At 44.6% G+C, this 19,738-nt stretch overlaps 1 protein-coding gene across 1 annotated transcript; it reads left to right on the top strand.

Moving 5' to 3' along the window:
• Positions 1-559: 559 nt before the first annotated feature.
• Positions 560-11,231, top strand: pmm2 (phosphomannomutase 2). Its single transcript, XM_030719909.1, has 8 exons — positions 560-852; positions 5,487-5,598; positions 5,855-5,931; positions 7,381-7,472; positions 8,050-8,149; positions 8,535-8,610; positions 8,836-8,951; positions 10,446-11,231. The coding sequence occupies exons 1-8, from the start codon at positions 778-780 to the stop codon at positions 10,548-10,550; spliced, it is 753 nt and encodes a 250-aa protein (XP_030575769.1). The 5' UTR covers positions 560-777; the 3' UTR covers positions 10,551-11,231.
• Positions 11,232-19,738: the final 8,507 nt, after the last annotated feature.

Here is a 19,738-nt window from a genome sequence, read left to right as displayed (position 1 = left end):
ATGAACTGAAGACAGGCAACCCAAGACAGGCTGTACTTTAGTGTGATTCCAATTTGTACAACATGATGGTGCAGTCAGTCGCTGTGACCTTTATTTAGTTTTTATTTGCTGGGAAAAGGCAAAAAGGTTCAAACAGCAGCACACGCTGATAAAAACCCTCTGGTGGTGGAAGGCTCAGTTCAAATTTGCAGAGGGTAATTACAAAAAACTACCTTTACCTGCCACACAACCTTATAATTACTCATTTTCCTGTGCAGTTATTCATGGTCAGATGTTAAACGCTGACAGGCCACGGTGAGTGGACATGAGTTCATTTAAGAGCCAGACGCACCTGAAAGCACCTGAGATTGGTGGGCAAGGAGTGAGGAGGCTGGTTAATAAACTTCAGAACAGTTCACTTCCTGCAGCCTGCGTTTCAGTATGTTAAACTTTAACAGGAACGTGCAGCTGTAGATCAGAGTGCACATGTCCTCCTGTCTGAGGAACAGCTGCTCCTAAAAATCCGTGACGAAGCTCCACAGCTGAGTTGTGGCGCGCAGTGTACAGCAGGTGGCAACACTCTGCTTCTGTCAGCCTGGTGAACGCCGAGGAAGAAGCGGCCCTGCTGTAGTTGGAGTTGTAGTTCCGAGCGGCACGTAGGCAGAACCGGAGAAGCCACGTTACTACTGACAGCGCAGCGGGACCCTACAGAGAGAACGACCCACGCGCAGCGGCGGTAGCCCACAGAAGAGAGGCGGACGCTGTGTGTGTGAGAGAGAGACCGGCAGCGCCGGGAAGATGAGTGACGCCGCCGTGGACACGAGCACGCTCTGCCTCTTTGATGTGGACGGCACGCTCACAGCCGCGAGACAGGTAGGAAGTGTGTATGTGTATGTGTCGTCCTGCCGGCCGTGCCTGCCTGCCGATGCGCGAGAGAGAGAGACCAAGTGATATAAAACTGACACTGCACCTGACTCTGTCAGCACGACTTCCGGCTCCACGTTGTTATTGTAGTACTTCCGTACCTAAATGTGCTCCGCAGAAACTACGTTGGTTCCGCAAAGTGACGTTAGTCAGTGCGGGCCGACAGTCGCTGCCAAACATGACTAACGTCACTAATATAAACAGCGTGAAGTTATCGCTGTGGTTACTAAATGGATTATATAATATATATAGCAGACGGTTTACTATATCTATAACAGGAAGTTTCTGACGGAAGGACAAATGTGAAACACTATTGTAGTTTTCTGAAATTTCACGATTAAAAACATCAACAAAAAAAATCAACTTAACCGTAAGTTATTTTTTTCCAATCTCGCATATAACCACTGTCATCACCGTGCGCTTTTTAAAACACGTCACGCGGTCGTTAAATCTGCAGGCGACTCAAACGCTCGTGCTAATCGTGTTTCCCTTGGTTTCCGTTAGCATATTGCTAATACCAGGACTAAACGCCCCCAAGCGGCCCCGCCGGGTCACGTTTGGCAAGTGTCCCTGTCAAAAAAAATGTCACAGTTCAGCCGGTTCTTCCACCAGAGTTGCATAATGTTCTTTAGAACGTGACCCCTGACCCCATGCAGACTGATTTAGATGGCGCAGGGGTCGTGACCCTGCGGCTCTTTTGCTCATCCCCAGAAAACTGCGTGAGTGTGGAGGCGTGTGCGCGCTCCCGCTGCTGATAGACCCTGTGCTCGCTCCTGCTGCCGGTTTTGCTCTGTAGTTTCATAAATTTGATGTCGCTGTATTTAAAATGCAAAGTGTGAAGTACTAAATATCCATAAATGGCCAAGTGACCAATGAGTCACATGTGGTAAAAGATATGCACAGGTCAGGGGCGCAGCTATATACTTTCTGAGGTGTATGCGGACACATTTTTAGCCCCCCCCCCCCCCCCCCGCAGGGGCGGGGGTGGTAATGCTAATTAGCAAGCTAATACTAACCGCTAAAAGCTGCTTCCGCTTGTTAATTGAGTGAAGGGGCCTACACATGTAACCAGAAAGAACATCTAAAGCTTAATCACAGTCTACAGTGAACCTGTAGTTACATTTCTCGAGGTGCAGGTCATTTTTCTTGAAGGCCTTTCACAGCTCCACTGGTGCTGAAAACTAATGTTTGACTATGGCTTTCTGAATACAAGTGGGGCTGCAACTATCAATTATTTTAGTAATTGAGTATTGTATCGATTATTCCATCAATTAATCAAGTGATCGGATAAGAAATAATTTTTCGTGCTATCAATTCATCTGCACATTTTAACTTCCGTACTGCAGTTTTTCTCTGTCACATGTGTCAGACTCAAGGTCTGCGGGCCACTTCCGGCCCACGATCTAATTTTATACGGCCAGCAAGATGATTTCATATAGTTATTATTAATAACCCGCGGTTAAATGTGCTCCCACCACTTATACTACAAATTCCACGCACTGCAGCAGCTGCCGGCAGGCCAAGAACTGTGCGCTAACCCGTTTTCCCTATTGGCGATTGATCAGTGATCAGCGGATAAAACATCAGCAGCACTTTTTACAGTGACATTTAAGCTGCCTGACTCCCCAAAAAATGACCAAACGAAAAGTGGAAAACAGGGATTTTCCAAACAGGTGGGAGGCAAAAGACCTGAACGCTGACATCGGAGGTAAACCATCTGTCTCTTTTCCTCACTTGCGCTGTGGGGGAAAGAGCGGATTGGTGGGACAGATACGGGGGAAGATGAAGGGGGAGACCTGCACAGGTGAGCTGACAGTGCATCACTGCGTCACACAGCAGGAAAGTCCTGAAGACAGAACGCGTCATAAACACCGAAACACAGACAGGGAACTTTGTAAGAGGCAGTTTCAGTCTTTCTGGAGTAAATAGTTTCTGAATTTGGTGACGCGCCTTATTACACAGGTGAGATGAGCTGCCTGAGGAAATCTGTCAGTTCATAGAAAGTGAAGGAAAAGCCTCAGCAGGGCTCCGGGATGAAAGGTGGCTGAGAGTCGACTTTTCTCATGAAGCATCATAATGCGTCCCTGCAGCTTTGGGGACTGGACCGTGTGATAACTTGTCTCCACCGCTGTGTTTACAGCTGCGCTATTTGATAAACTGACACACTGCGCAGTTTATGCAGCGTTTTTCTGACTGTGAAGCGCAAAAATTCACATTACAGTTTTTACCTGAAAAATTTGCAACTTTTCATCAGTTTGAAATATATTCATGTGATTTTTGAAGAATAATATAATTTTATATTTTATTTAATGTGTTGAGGAACAAATCTGGTGTATTCTGGCCATTCAAATTTATTTTACTGATTTAAAGAATATTTTTAATCCTGTTCCGCCCGCGACTCAGAATGTGTCTTCAATTTTGGCCCGTCCTGTGATTGACAGCCCTGCTCTGTGTGAAACAAACAGCGGTGGATGGAGCAGCTACAAAGTTCTCTGTTCTTCATGTTGCTGATCAGGTGGTTGAAGAAGGACCTCCAGCTGTTTCCCAATAAAAGTTTTAAGGTGGTTACAGGAGTAAGCGCTGCTGCTTTGGTCTGAGCGCACTGTCTCAGTAACGGCTCCGACATAACTTACCGACTGTCTTTAAACGGGACAGCAGGAGGGGAGGTGAAGGAGCGCAGGGGCGCCTAATCAGCGCAGCGCCTCTGTTATTGATCATGTCATATGCACAGCTGTTAAATACAGAAAATGCAACTAGAGAAATATTTTCCCACATCGTTTTGGCGCCCCCCTCTCGTGCGGCGCCCCTATGCATTGCATATAGTGCATACCCCCGTTTTGCGATACTGGCACAGGTTACATTCTGCACCCACTATTAGGTACACCAGTTTTATTGCTCATTAACATAAGCGTATAATCAGCCAATTACGTGGCAGCAACTCAGACATGACCAAGAAGACCTGCTCTGAGTGTTTCAGAAACTGCTGATCTGCTGGGATTTTCCCTGAGAAGGTCCAAATAAATAAATAAACAGCAAACATCCCGTGAGCAGCAGCTCTCTCTGCCTTGTTGATGTCAGAGGTCAGAGGAGAATGCCCAGACTGCTTTGGCATATCACTCAAATAACCACTCATTAAAACCAAGGTCTGCAGCAGAGCATCCCTGACCCTCGAAGAAGATGGGTTACAGCAGCAGAAGACCACCCTGGGTGCCAGTCCTTTCAGGAACAGGAAACTGAGACTACAGTTCACACAGACTCCCCAAAACTGGACAGTAGAAGACTGGTCTTGATTTCTGGTGCAGCAGACCAGGGTCAGAATCTGGTGTAAACATCATGAAAGCGTGGATCCATCCTGCCTCGTATCAGCAGTTCAGGCTGCTGTGATGTGTGAGAGATATTTTACCAGCACACTTTGGGCTCCTCAGTACCAACTGAGCATCGTTTAAACTCCACAGCCTACCTGAGTTGCTGTTGCTGACCACATCCATCCCTCGATGACCACAGTGTACCATCCTCTGATGGCTGCTTCCCACAGGATAACACACAAAGCACAGATCATCTCAAACTGGTTTCTCAAACATGACACTGAGTTCACTGCACTCAGACGGCCTCCACAGTCAGCAGGTCTCAGGCCAGTAGAGCACCTCTGGGATGTGCTGGAACGGGAGAGTCTCATGGATGCAGCTGACAGATCTGCAGCAGCTGAGTGATGCTGTAGTGTCAGCATGGACCAAAAATTTAGGAGTGTTTCCAGCACCATGTTGCCATGAAGGCAAAAGAGGGTCCAACCTGGTAATAGCAGGTGTACCTAATGAAGTGGCCGGCGATTGTCTGTAGTGAAGGTTGCAGACCCCTCATCCAGAAGGGCTCTGTTTTTGGAAAACTTGGTTTCCACTGGAGTAATCTTTACTGAAAGAACGTTTGGTCCTCACTGCCCAAGTTTCTGGTCATAGAAGTGTAGTTTAAGCTGCAGTTAAAGAATAACAGAGGTTTAAGCTGTTCTCGCTGTCGGCAGCTGCTGTCATCTTTAATTTTATGTTTTCTCAGATTTTCTTCTTTCCTGCAGAAACGCTGGTGTCTGTAACTGTAGTGCAAACACAGTGCTGTGTTTTATCTCATGAATCAAATGCTTTCTCCTCGCCAAGTTCCCATTTTCCCATTTTTAAAATCTTTTAAAAACTTACTGTCAGTATGTTTCATAACTGCTCTGTTTTACACAGCGTTCTGTTTCCTGTCTTACAACATGTCAGAATCTGGTGCCTTTAGTGCTGTTTCTTAATAGTTTTAAATACATCTTATTGGGGAAAAGAGGAAGGTTTAGTGAGCAGCTGCGCTTGTGCAGCAGACAGAAGGGGTCACTTAATGTGCAATCACTGCACAAAAAAACACACACCTGAGCAGCAAAGTGAGCCTGTGCCATAAATTCTGACTAAATACGTGTACAGTTTAGGTTTAATCAGAGCCTGGCATTAAAACTGCAAACTCAATAAAAAGTCCTGGATTTTTGCCCGTCTGTGTTTGAGGGCAGCTTCCCTGTCATGGCAGTAAATGTGGGTGGGGTGTGTGACTGTGTGTGTTTTCAGCGTGTGACTCCGGACATGGCGGAGTTCCTAAAGAAGCTGAAGACTCGGGTTCGGGTCGGAGTCGTCGGAGGGTCGGACCTCTGCAAGATCAAGGAGCAGCTGGGAAACGATGGTGAGACGATTATATGTCAGTGTTTGTGTGCTGCCTGTTTATGTAATTGATATTGCCTTTTGTATTGCTGGTACCGTATATTTGTCCCTTTATTTTACATATGTTTTTATTTGTTTTTGTACATCGTATTGGCACTTTCCAGCTGAAGTAATCACGTTATTGCACTTGTATAGCAGAGAGACAGTAATGCTTGTTGATCTTGAGCGTGTGCAGTGTGTGATCAGGCCGACTGTTTTCTGCTTGTCTCTGTGTGCAGTGATAGAAAAGGTGGACTACGTGTTTGCTGAGAACGGCCTGGTGGCGTATAAGAACGGACAGTTACACTCTGTGCAGGTGAGATGTGTTTAAAGCTTTTTATGTAGTGGACGCATGAAGACGTGCACGGTGCTGTGAAAACGTATTTAAGGGACCAAAGCTATCCACATCTGCCTGCCCTGTGTGAGAAAGTCGTCGCCCCCTTATTAAATCCTGAATTAACTGTTAACCACATTTCTTGGAGAGCTGAGTTCAGTTTCACTGCCTCACCCAGACCTGATCACTGCAGACTTAAAAAAAGCTAAGGTCAGAGTTCATGAGTCAACAGTAAGAAAGAGACTGGGCAACAATGGCCTCCGTGGGAGAGTCCAAAGGAGAAAACCACTGCTGACCAACAAGAACACAAAGACTCGTCTCACATTCACCAACAAACATCTGGATGATCCCCAAAACTTTGGGAAAATATTCTGTGGACTGACGAGACAAAAGCTGAACTTTCTGGAAGGTTTGAGTCCCGTTACATCTGCATAAACTAACACAGCATTTCATAAAAACTCCATCACACCTACAGTCAGACATGGTGCTGGTAGTGTGATGGTCTGGAGCTGCTTTGCTGCTTCGGCACGACTTGCTGTAACTGATGGAACCATGAACTCTGCTCTCTACCTGAAAATCCTGAAGGAGAACGTCTGACCATCAGTTTGTGACCTGAAGCTCATTTGGGTTACGCAGCAGGACAAAGATCCAAAACACATCAGCAGGTCCACCTCTGAAAGGCTCAGAAAAACAAACTGAAGGTTCTGGAGCGGCCGAGTCAAAGTCCAGACTTAAATCAGACTGAGAGGTTTTGGTGTGACCTTAATGCTGGAAAACCTCCAATGTGGCTGAATTCAAACAATTCTGTAAAGAAGAGTGAAACTCTCACTGTCAGTTACTGCAAACACTTGATCTCAGTTCTTGCTGCCGAGGGCGGCACAACCAATTATTAAGTTTAGGGGCAATGACTTTTTCACACAGCACAGGTAGGTATGGACTTTTTTTTCCTTAATAAATTAAATCATCATTTAAAAAAAGCATTTTATATTTACTCATGTTTTTTACTTTTAGTACTGTGTGTGTGTGTGTGCTGTCCTAAAAGCTCCCTGAAAAGCCTTCAGCTGATCCAAAGTGCTGCAGCTAGAGTACTGACAGGGACTAGAAAGAGAGAGCAGATTTCTCCCATACTGGCTTCTCTTCATTGGCTCCCTGTTAAATCTAGAATAGAATTTAAAATCCTTCTACTCACAGAGAAGGTCTTGAATAATCAGGCCCCATCTTATCTTATCTTCTGAATCCAGGACACAGACACCCTCCCTGTTTTTAAGATTAGGCTTAAAACTTTCCTCTTTGATCAAAAAGTGTTTTCTCTGTATTATTGTAGGGTCTTTATTTTACAGTAAAAAGCCCCCTGAGGCGACTGGTGTTGTGATTTGTTGCTGTATAAATAAAATAAAATTAAAGCTGACTTTGGCTGCTTGCTGTTGTCAGTCCATTCAAGCCCACATGGGGGAAGAGCTGCTGCAGGAGTTCATCAACTTTTGTCTCAACTACATGGCCAAGATCAAACTGCCCAAGAAAAGGTAAGGACAGATCAATGTGTGAATATTTTCTTCTATATTTACATCTTTTGCTGATTAATAGCTCTGTAACAGTCTAACTGATGGAGACGCCGCTGTTGAACATGCAGGTTGGTCCACTGCTTTGCTAAGTCTTAAATAAAAAGCTCTCCTTTTCATTTTGTGGTGTCGTCTTTACACAGAGGTGAATGTAAGTGGATTTAAAGTATTTGAAGATCTATATTTGTTGTTTAAGCTGTGAAAAACTTGTTGTTCAGTTACTAGGTGAAGGTTTCATGTCTTTGCACTGTTACCTGTAACTGTTCAAGTGTTGGCAGGAGGCTCACTCACTGTGGAAGAACTGAGATACAGCTTTGAAGCTGGACTTATATCTCAGGCTGTAAATCACCTTTTTTGTAAATGCATCGCTCATTAAACAATAAAAATAATTTAAGGAGAAATAACACCTTATGTTTGTTGGCTCTGGCCTAGGTGAATGTTTTAACTATGCATTAGGATGCCGTGGTGTCCTGCATAAGATGCAGTTGTCTGCAGCCCTGCTGTTCATTGTTGTTAATTGGGTGGGCGTGTCGCCTCTCAGGGGGACCTTCATTGAGTTTCGTAACGGCATGCTGAACGTCTCTCCCGTCGGACGCAGCTGCACGCAGGAGGAACGGATTGAATTCTACGAGCTCGACCAGGTAGCGCCCACACACTGACTCTGAAACCCAACTCCAACCATCTGCTCCACCCTCATGGCAAGCGCAGCTGTGTGTGCAGCAGCGGCTGAAGGGTTTCTTAGTGCAGCAGATAACAATACACGTGCTGCTGTAGACCTTTGGTGACCACTTTTTCTCAAAAACTCTGAAATTCTCACTGAAGGCTATCACACAATAGTAATAATGTGTCATATTTGCTAGTTTTTGTTCTGAATTCACTGATAAGACTGGTTGAAAATGTGTAAAAATGCATGAAGGTGTTAAATGAGCTGCAGCCTGGACGTAGAAATACACACTGCAGTTCTTTTATGAGTGGAGCTGAAAGTGTCGCAGTGCTGAAATCAAATGAAGTCTTTGTTTCCTACAGAAAGAGAAGATCAGGGAGAAGTTTGTGTCTGTGTTAAAGGAGGAATTCAAAGGAAAAGGACTCTCATTTTCCATCGGTAAGTCTGCTGCAGTCCTCACATCCACCTGCAGGGATTTCTTACCAGTGAGCCTGTTTCTGAAGATGACCCGGGCCATCGCAGCAGCTCCAGGGCTTTAACTGGCTGACCTCAAAGCAAACTGAGACAGTGAGAGACACGAGCTCCAGCATGGCTGTTCCTTCTCACTGTGATGCAAATCGTGTCCTCGTTCCCTCCAGCCTCTCGCTCTTTGTGTGTCCGCAGGAGGTCAGATCAGCTTTGATGTGTTTCCTGACGGCTGGGATAAGCGGTACTGCCTGGGCATCGTCGAGAAGGACAACTACTCAACCATTCACTTCTTTGGAGACAAGACCAAACCTGTGAGTATGCAAACTGCTGCAGGACAGCTCACTGAGGCTGGGAGAGCATGCGTGTGAATTCTCACTGAGGTAGAATATCAATGAAGTGTAAGTAAAAGGAGCCCAGCAGGTCAGGACGACACTTTGAATACTGAGACAGTAAACGTTTTGTTTCTGACACCTGCAGTAGTGTTTGCTGTAGTCGTGTCATTCCACACTGACCTCGCCTCAGATTAAAACACATCCTTTCATATAGAGCGTCACTGGGTGTGAAAGTCTGGTTCAGTACAGACGAGTAATGTGAAGAAACCCGTCCACCTCTTTAAGGGGTTTTAGTGTGGACTGAAAACGTAACAATAGACACACATTTACAAGCACACGGTGTCCCCTGCTGCAGTGTTAGACTGCTTTCATTATTCATTTAAAAGAAAGTCACAAGCCTGAAATAAAGCCGGCTCCTGCGGGATGCCAGCGGTGGCGCCCAGAATGACCTCAGCAGTATAATTCAGACCAGAGCTGAATGCTGAAGCAGCAGAAGCTGCAGTTCCTCTAATGTCCAGCAGAGGCTCCAGCCTTGAGTCAGCCTGATGCAAACAGCTGTACAGGTGGAGAAAAAAAAGGCCTAAAGTTGACCCACCCGTCCAAATGCAGTCACTTCTGGCTCCACAAAACCAAAATGTCAGCAGCCAAAATGCTAACGTGGCTTCTAAAAAAGCCCGGTAACAGGTGACAGCACAGTGGCTACAGTGTTTCCCAACACTAATCACTACTCATAGAGAGAAAACGGGATTTAAATGTCGTCACCCTGAGTGAATGTTGGGCTACTTCAGTTTGAAAAAGTGTAAAGATGGGCTCCCGTGCAGTCCTCCAAAATCCTGACTGTGCGTCGCTGGCCGTGGATGACTGATCCGCCTGTTGAATGCTGACCAGTTGACAAGTTAGCCGGAATAAGGAAGGGAATGGCAGTGCAGTGGAGAACTGTTGGAGCATGAAAAGTACAGTCAGTGGCTGCCGTGGACAGTCCAGCTGAACGCTGCCTCCATCGACAGCAGAGCTCTCCGCAGTCCGGGGCTCATCCGTCAACCTGCGAACGCCGAACCCTTCGTTCCACCTCAGTCGTCACAGCTGCAGGTGTGTGTCTTCATCCCTGATGTGCGTTTTTTAAAGCACGTGGGAGAACGTGCCGTCAGAAGCCATGTGCTCGTCTGTAGTGGAGAACGATCACTGCTGCGTGCTGAAGTGGAGGTGATCACAGCTCTGGTAAGCAGTCACCAGCTGACTGAAGGCAGCAAACCCTCAGCCTCAAACGGCACACTGAGATTTAGATACTTGAAAAAGACACAAAGATGTGAGTGTTTTGTTTACACTGCTGGAAATTTGGTGCATTTTTGTCCTTTTGGGATTTCAGAGTTCAGAGGAGGTGAATCTTTGCACCAAATTCAGTCAAACCTCAGACACAGGTAACGGTGCAGGTGCAGCCTTGCTCATCTTTCTGTGTCTTTCTCTTCACATTAGGGAGGAAATGACTACGAGATCTTCTGCGACCCTCGGACCGTCGGCCACGAAGTGTCCAGTCCGGAAGAAACACGGCGCGTCTGCGAGCAGCTTTTCTTCTCCTGAGGGCGAACGCGTCCCAGCTGTTACTGTTCTGATGATAAAGATGAAGGATGGACGAGTCACTGACAAACACTGACGTCAGTTTTTGATTTTAACGGGCTTGTTTGGTTTGGGGTTGGTTGGGTTTGTCTTTCTGTGCACCGCACGTTTGATTCTGAATCTGAAACTCCCACGTGACCCGCTGAGCCTCAGCAGCACAGACGCACACAAACAGGATATTTTTCTGCTGTTACTCGAAGCTTCGGGGAAATCCCTGCAGTCTCATGCTGTGGGCGGAGTGATGACACGCTGCTGCAGCTGCTGCGGCTTCCTGTCTGAGCCTCAGACTGCAAATAAAGATGGATGACACTCAGCTGTTTAAGAGTGATGAATAAATGCAGGTGAAATGGGTTCATTTCCATTTGATGGTCACGTGTCGGCCATCTTTATTTTAGTCTGTGATCCCAGCAAAGCGGTGCTGCTTTCAGCAGATCTCCACCTGAGCTCACCTGGATGATGTTTCAGAACATCAGAAGAGCTTCCAGGGGAAAAGCAGCCAATCATTCTGTGGCTGCATGAAGCGGTCATTATATATAACATGAAACTGTAGCAATGCTTTATATAATCATGGGATTTTATGTACATAAAGATGTTACTGTTGAGTATGAGAACTGTGGGAAATAAAAAGGGAACAATTCTCTTAAACCTGACTGCTTCTTTTCCCCCGTTTAAGTAATCCTGGAAACACATTTGCCACTTACTGTTCAACACATCCTTCATTATGCTCTTTAACATACACCTTTCCCTCCCCCTCACAGAAAAATTAACAAGTTAAATTCAATTTTAGTTACTGTAATTACAGTAGGAACTGGACTTTTCCTGATCAGACGCCTCTTTTTGACACAGAGGAGCAGTGACTACTCACAAACATTAAACAGTCCAAAACATGACAGCCGTAGGGTGTGAGGCAGGGTGCTCCCCGGATGGGCTGCAGGGCAAATGGAGAGACGCAACTCTTCACACCTACAGACGATTTAAGATCAGCAGGTAACCAAACCCCACTAACTGCATATCTGTGGACTGTGGGACGAAAGCCAGAGAACCCACGCTGACACGGGGGGAGCATGCAAACTCCACACAGAAAGACCCGATGGATTCAAACCCAGGACCTCCTTGCTGTGAGGCAACAGTGCTAACCACTGCCCTATTAAATTACTAATACATCATTACATCTACAGAAGAAGTACTCTGGTATGAAAATCTGCATATTGAGTTTCACCACATATGCTGTATCATAAATCATACTTCTGGCATTTGTAACAAACCAAACAGCTTGAAAATCAGTTGAAAATTCAGCAAATTGTGATGATTTTAATGGTGGAAAGACCTCCTGCACACAGGAAATGCAGCTTCCCTGTACCAGTGTGGTGGTTGCACTAATATTTAAAGTTAACCAGGGCACCAACTGTTTCATATTGACTTCTGTAAAATAGCTGCTTATTAGAGGAGAACTCACAGAAGGAAACACAGCAAGAAGATGAGCCTGGTTTTAAAAAAGTAAGTGAAACGGAGACCTGCAGCCACCTATCCCACATGGGGACGTGAGCCTTGAAGGTTTTCCCAAAATGCACTCTTTCAAGTTTTCTCCAGTGAATTATTAGAAAACAGATCAAACATCCAGAGAACCGACGCCTGTCTCTCCTCTGCACAGCAGAGAGTGCAGCCTCTGGTTGTGAAAACGTCTTATTGTGAGCTGCACTTACGTCAGAATTCAGTGGGGAAAAAAAAAGGATTTCTTACATTTAAATCTCATTTTGTTCCAGATGTGGACAAATGTGAACCTAGAAAAGGAGATGCTGACAAACCCCTGCAGGAAGTGTTTGTCAGGGTAAATGAAGGTGCAGTTCTTAGAATAAGGGAAGCCAAAGGCAGAGACACAAACAGAGTTAATCTGTGTTTGTGTCAAATACTGGTGACGGCTGCAGGCTGAAACCATCATTCAGGCTGCTTTCACTTGACATTTCAGGTCACTCTGTTCATGTAAATTAGCAGGGGTTAATACTGTAGACCAGCCATCACCAATAGGCGGACCTCGGTCCGGATCCGGACCGAAATGATGTCTCAAGCGGACCCGAACCTAATACCAAAACAGAAATAACCACTTAATTAAAATCTTGTTGAGCGCTTTCTGGTTAACCTGTGCAGCTTTTACAGTCCTCACGGTAGTAGTGAAGCGTCCAAGGAAACCCACTGACCAATTGCATACCAGTTTGGCTATACCAAACTGGTATGAAATCATTTTTTTCTGCTCTAACAGTTTAAGCTGGGAGCGCCATCGGGCAACTGTGTGCGTGCTCCGCAAAGCAATGGCAGCGGTCTGCCGAGAAACCGCACTGATCCTTCAGCGTAACCTGATGAGCGCCTCCGGAGAAATCGAACTAAGTGTCGGGTCCACACAGCCCACAATGTTGTGATTAACCTGTTCAGTCCTTGTGCGTTTCTGGCTACTTTTTGCTGCAGTGTTTGAATTTTTCAGTGAGAGAATAAGGACTCACAAATGTCAGCAAATTCCTGGAGGGAGACGCTGGAACTATCGGAATGGATGTGAGGAAATGAAGGAAGTGGAAAAACAGGGACAAATATGTTTGCAGCTAAAAAACTGAACACAAAGACCGAGGACCAAAAAAGTCCCAGCCGGCACCGCATATATAAAACACCAGCACGCGACTGCAAGGTAATTAACACACACACACTATTAACACACACCTACACAAGCATAAATGGTCGGCCACTTAAGTAGGTTGTGTACAGAGGCCGCAAAGCTAGCTCTCCGAGCAGCTCCAAACCAGAAGCAGCTTCATGTGGTGAGAACATCAGGATGCAGCTGGATTTGAGCTTTGATTCCTTCAAAGTTCAGTTTGTTTTTGTCCAACATTCACTGTAAAACTGCTTTAATGTTTCCAGTTTAACCGTTTCTAATCTGATCTAAGATCAGCTTCACTGATGACGGCTCTCTGACAGCCACAGCAGAGATGTTTCTCTGAGTTACTGTTAAAGGTCAGAGGTCAGTCATAGTTTCATGTTATCAGAAATATCTCAGCTTTATAGGTTTTAAATATTCCAGTACAGTTTGGGAGGATGAGACACTTTAACTAAAGAATGCAGGTCGTGTTGGGAAAATGAATCCATTATGAACGGATCAGGACTGGATGGGTTGGGAAATGACTGGAGCCTGAACTGGATCTGGACCTTATCCGGTCTGAATCCCTGATCCTGATCCGTTTGGACTCTCCTGCTGTGCAGGTGGACTCTGAAAATATGTGGAGATTCATACTCTGAATTTTAGACACCACAACTTTCAAAACGCGGACATCATTTAAATCACTTTAAATCCATTTAGTTCAGTTTTCAAGTCTTCACTCAAACATTCCCATCATCTCCAGGATCCAGACATTTTTCCATCAGTGACCTTTTACAACACGACCAATGCTCCATCATTGATCAGTGTGTTCTGCATCTAAAGCTTCATACAGATCAGTGTGATTTAAACATTGATGCTACAGTAACTACAGTAAATGTTTCAATTTTATTTTATTTATTAATTTAACAGGAAGAAAACTCCAGCAGATCCAGGCTCAGGGAAGGGCAGGCATCTGCTGCGACCAGCTGGGGCTGAGGGGAGGGAGACGGGACAACAGACACGCTGGGGAGGGGAGCCAGAGATTAATGATAACTAATGATTAAATGCTGAGAGAGGAACACTGAGGTCCAGCAGAATCTGCACCCTGAATCTCTGCATTAGAATTAACAGAGTTCTAATGTGAAAGTGTAAAAATGTTTCAGTACTGGATGATATCTGGACCTTTGGCACCAGTGTCTGAAAACAAGAGGATCATAGTGACCAGAAGAAGAATCTTCCGGACCACTTGTGCGTTTTAGAAACTCAGAGTTTCTCTTCAGGTAGATTTTACTTTGAGGTTTGGGTTAAAGAAAAGAGTGACTGGACTTTAGGAGTGGCCAGAGAGTTGATCAACAGGAAGAAAATAATAGAACACTTATTTCTGAGGATGGTTTCTGGATTGTATGGCTGAGAAATGGAAATGAGCAGGAAGCTTAGCCTGGCCCTGCAGCTCCCCGCTGTCTTCATTCTGGGCCTGAGGTGTTAGTGGATTATGAGGAGGGTCTGGTCTCCTTCTATTATGTTAATGCTGCAACAGATGAGTGAATCCCGGAGACTCGTTTCCTTTTTAAAATCACATATTTAATATTTAAATCAAGTCGTGGCTTTGATCACTTCACAAAATAATACTAATGAAGAACTATATATATAATACTTTTCAAAAATCCATATTACAAAGTGCTTCACACGAGCAACAGAATAAAACAGACTGAACAAAACTCAGAGTCAGGAAAGGCTTTCTCAAAAAAGTTTAAGATGTGATGTTTAAGAAGGTTGTTTCTATTTCATTCAGTTCCTTCTTTAGTTATTTAGCCATTTTGTTCTGTTGTAATTAACTGTGGCTCATGCTTTGGCAGCTGTTTTGGAATAAAATATTTATCATCATGTTGTGGGGTGAGAGGCAGGGCACACACTGGACAGGTCCAGTCATTACTAGAACTCAGCATACCAGGATCATACCAGGATCATACCAAGCTCATACCAGGATCATACCAGGATCATACCAGGATCATACCAAGGTCATACCAAGGTCATACCAGGATCATACCAGGATCATACCAAGGTCATACCAGGATCATACCAGGATCATACCAAGGTCATACCAAGGTCATACCAGGATCATACCAGGATCATACCAAGGTCATACCAGGATCATACCAAGATCATACCAGGATCATACCAAGGTCATACCAAGGTCATACCAGGATCATACCAGGATCATACCAAGGTCATACCAGGATCATACCAGGATCATACCAGGATCATACCAAGGTCATACCAGGATCATACCAGGATCATACCAAGGTCATACCAGGATCATACCAGGATCATACCAGGATCATACCAAGGTCATACCAGGATCATATCAGGATCATACCAGGGTCTTCACAATCTGAACAATCCTTCTGCTTAGAACCTGCACTATTCTCTAACCCTGGTGCTTCTTCATGATGGCAAGCTGGGGAAGGATCCATAACAACAGTGCGTGTATTAAGATATATCCATAAGTGGTTGCCTTACTTTTTAGAAGATATTTTGATGAAAAAAGAAGTCCTACAGCTCTGTTAACTTGGAAAAAAGTCCGAAAAAGGCGCAGCTAAAGGCGTACATCATACTTAGCTTGGAGGGGAGCATCGTGATTGGCCGAAATCCATTGTAAACTGTGTCGTGATTGGCAGCTGTCCAATCTCACAATAGAAAATGCTCCTCTGATTGGAAGATGAGATTGGAGGTTTGACAGCCGTTCCTGGCGGGTAATGATGGCAAAGATTCCCATGTTCACATATGGGAAGAATGATGAGCTGGATGGGAGTGAATGGTGATCATCAACCTTCTTCAGAAGTTATGATTCTGCATTTAACTACTTCTCACATACGTTTTATTAAAATTCCATGTAGATTATTAAACAGGGAGAAGTGGGACGAAAGCCAGAGAACCCACGCTGACACGGGGGGAGCATGCAAACTCCACACAGAAAGACCCGATGGATTCAAACCCAGGACCTCCTTGCTGTGAGGCAACAGTGCTAACCACTGCCCTATTAAATTACTAATACATCATTACATCTACAGAAGAAGTACTCTGGTATGAAAATCTGCATATTGAGTTTCACCACATATGCTGTATCATAAATCATACTTCTGGCATTTGTAACAAACCAAACAGCTTGAAAATCAGTTGAAAATTCAGCAAATTGTGATGATTTTAATGGTGGAAAGACCTCCTGCACACAGGAAATGCAGCTTCCCTGTACCAGTGTGGTGGTTGCACTAATATTTAAAGTTAACCAGGGCACCAACTGTTTCATATTGACTTCTGTAAAATAGCTGCTTATTAGAGGAGAACTCACAGAAGGAAACACAGCAAGAAGATGAGCCTGGTTTTAAAAAAGTAAGTGAAACGGAGACCTGCAGCCACCTATCCCACATGGGGACGTGAGCCTTGAAGGTTTTCCCAAAATGCACTCTTTCAAGTTTTCTCCAGTGAATTATTAGAAAACAGATCAAACATCCAGAGAACCGACGCCTGTCTCTCCTCTGCACAGCAGAGAGTGCAGCCTCTGGTTGTGAAAACGTCTTATTGTGAGCTGCACTTACGTCAGAATTCAGTGGGGAAAAAAAAAGGATTTCTTACATTTAAATCTCATTTTGTTCCAGATGTGGACAAATGTGAACCTAGAAAAGGAGATGCTGACAAACCCCTGCAGGAAGTGTTTGTCAGGGTAAATGAAGGTGCAGTTCTTAGAATAAGGGAAGCCAAAGGCAGAGACACAAACAGAGTTAATCTGTGTTTGTGTCAAATACTGGTGACGGCTGCAGGCTGAAACCATCATTCAGGCTGCTTTCACTTGACATTTCAGGTCACTCTGTTCATGTAAATTAGCAGGGGTTAATACTGTAGACCAGCCATCACCAATAGGCGGACCTCGGTCCGGCTCCGGACCGAAATGATGTCTCAAGCGGACCCGAACCTAATACCAAAACAGAAAAAACCACGTAATTAAAATCTTGTTGAGCGCTTTCTGGTTAACCTGTGCAGCTTTTACAGTCCTCACGGTAGTAGTGAAGCGTCCAAGGAAACCCACTGACCAATTGCATACCAGTTTGGCTATACCAAACTGGTATGAAATCATTTTTTTCTGCTCTAACAGTTTAAGCTGGGAGCGCCATCGGGCAACTGTGTGCGTGCTCCGCAAAGCAATGGCAGCGGTCTGCCGAGAAACCGCACTGATCCTTCAGCGTAACCTGATGAGCGCCTCCGGAGAAATCGAACTAAGTGTCGGGTCCACACAGCCCACAATGTTGTGATTAACCTGTTCAGTCCTTGTGCGTTTCTGGCTACTTTTTGCTGCAGTGTTTGAATTTTTCAGTGAGAGAATAAGGACTCACAAATGTCAGCAAATTCCTGGAGGGAGACGCTGGAACTATCGGAATGGATGTGAGGAAATGAAGGAAGTGGAAAAACAGGGACAAATATGTTTGCAGCTAAAAAACTGAACACAAAGACCGAGGACCAAAAAAGTCCCAGCCGGCACCGCATATATAAAACACCAGCACGCGACTGCAAGGTAATTAACACACACACACTATTAACACACACCTACACAAGCATAAATGGTCGGCCACTTAAGTAGGTTGTGTACAGAGGCCGCAAAGCTAGCTCTCCGAGCAGCTCCAAACCAGAAGCAGCTTCATGTGGTGAGAACATCAGGATGCAGCTGGATTTGAGCTTTGATTCCTTCAAAGTTCAGTTTGTTTTTGTCCAACATTCACTGTAAAACTGCTTTAATGTTTCCAGTTTAACCGTTTCTAATCTGATCTAAGATCAGCTTCACTGATGACGGCTCTCTGACAGCCACAGCAGAGATGTTTCTCTGAGTTACTGTTAAAGGTCAGAGGTCAGTCATAGTTTCATGTTATCAGAAATATCTCAGCTTTATAGGTTTTAAATATTCCAGTACAGTTTGGGAGGATGAGACACTTTAACTAAAGAATGCAGGTCGTGTTGGGAAAATGAATCCATTATGAACGGATCAGGACTGGATGGGTTGGGAAATGACTGGAGCCTGAACTGGATCTGGACCTTATCCGGTCTGAATCCCTGATCCTGATCCGTTTGGACTCTCCTGCTGTGCAGGTGGACTCTGAAAATATGTGGAGATTCATACTCTGAATTTTAGACACCACAACTTTCAAAACGCGGACATCATTTAAATCACTTTAAATCCATTTAGTTCAGTTTTCAAGTCTTCACTCAAACATTCCCATCATCTCCAGGATCCAGACATTTTTCCATCAGTGACCTTTTACAACACGACCAATGCTCCATCATTGATCAGTGTGTTCTGCATCTAAAGCTTCATACAGATCAGTGTGATTTAAACATTGATGCTACAGTAACTACAGTAAATGTTTCAATTTTATTTTATTTATTAATTTAACAGGAAGAAAACTCCAGCAGATCCAGGCTCAGGGAAGGGCAGGCATCTGCTGCGACCAGCTGGGGCTGAGGGGAGGGAGACGGGACAACAGACACGCTGTGGAGGGGAGCCAGAGATTAATGATAACTAATGATTAAATGCTGAGAGAGGAACACTGAGGTCCAGCAGAATCTGCACCCTGAATCTCTGCATTAGAATTAACAGAGTTCTAATGTGAAAGTGTAAAAATGTTTCAGTACTGGATGATATCTGGACCTTTGGCACCAGTGTCTGAAAACAAGAGGATCATAGTGACCAGAAGAAGAATCTTCCGGACCACTTGTGCGTTTTAGAAACTCAGAGTTTCTCTTCAGGTAGATTTTACTTTGAGGTTTGGGTTAAAGAAAAGAGTGACTGGACTTTAGGAGTGGCCAGAGAGTTGATCAACAGGAAGAAAATAATAGAACACTTATTTCTGAGGATGGTTTCTGGATTGTATGGCTGAGAAATGGAAATGAGCAGGAAGCTTAGCCTGGCCCTGCAGCTCCCCGCTGTCTTCATTCTGGGCCTGAGGTGTTAGTGGATTATGAGGAGGGTCTGGTCTCCTTCTATTATGTTAATGCTGCAACAGATGAGTGAATCCCGGAGACTCGTTTCCTTTTTAAAATCACATATTTAATATTTAAATCAAGTCGTGGCTTTGATCACTTCACAAAATAATACTAATGAAGAACTATATATATAATACTTTTCAAAAATCCATATTACAAAGTGCTTCACACGAGCAACAGAATAAAACAGACTGAACAAAACTCAGAGTCAGGAAAGGCTTTCTCAAAAAAGTTTAAGATGTGATGTTTAAGAAGGTTGTTTCTATTTCATTCAGTTCCTTCTTTAGTTATTTAGCCATTTTGTTCTGTTGTAATTACCTGTGGCTCATGCTTTGGCAGCTGTTTTGGAATAAAATATTTATCATCATGTTGTGGGGTGAGAGGCAGGGCACACACTGGACAGGTCCAGTCATTACTAGAACTCAGCATACCAGGATCATACCAGGATCATACCAAGGTCATACCAGGATCATACCAGGATCATACCAGGATCATACCAAGG

The sequence above is a fragment of the Archocentrus centrarchus genome, chromosome 1 (assembly GCF_007364275.1).
Source record: "Archocentrus centrarchus isolate MPI-CPG fArcCen1 chromosome 1, fArcCen1, whole genome shotgun sequence".
NCBI classification, from domain to species: Eukaryota; Metazoa; Chordata; class Actinopteri; order Cichliformes; family Cichlidae; genus Archocentrus; species Archocentrus centrarchus.
Note: the sequence above shows the minus strand (reverse complement) of the source record. Positions and strands in the feature narration are given on the sequence as shown.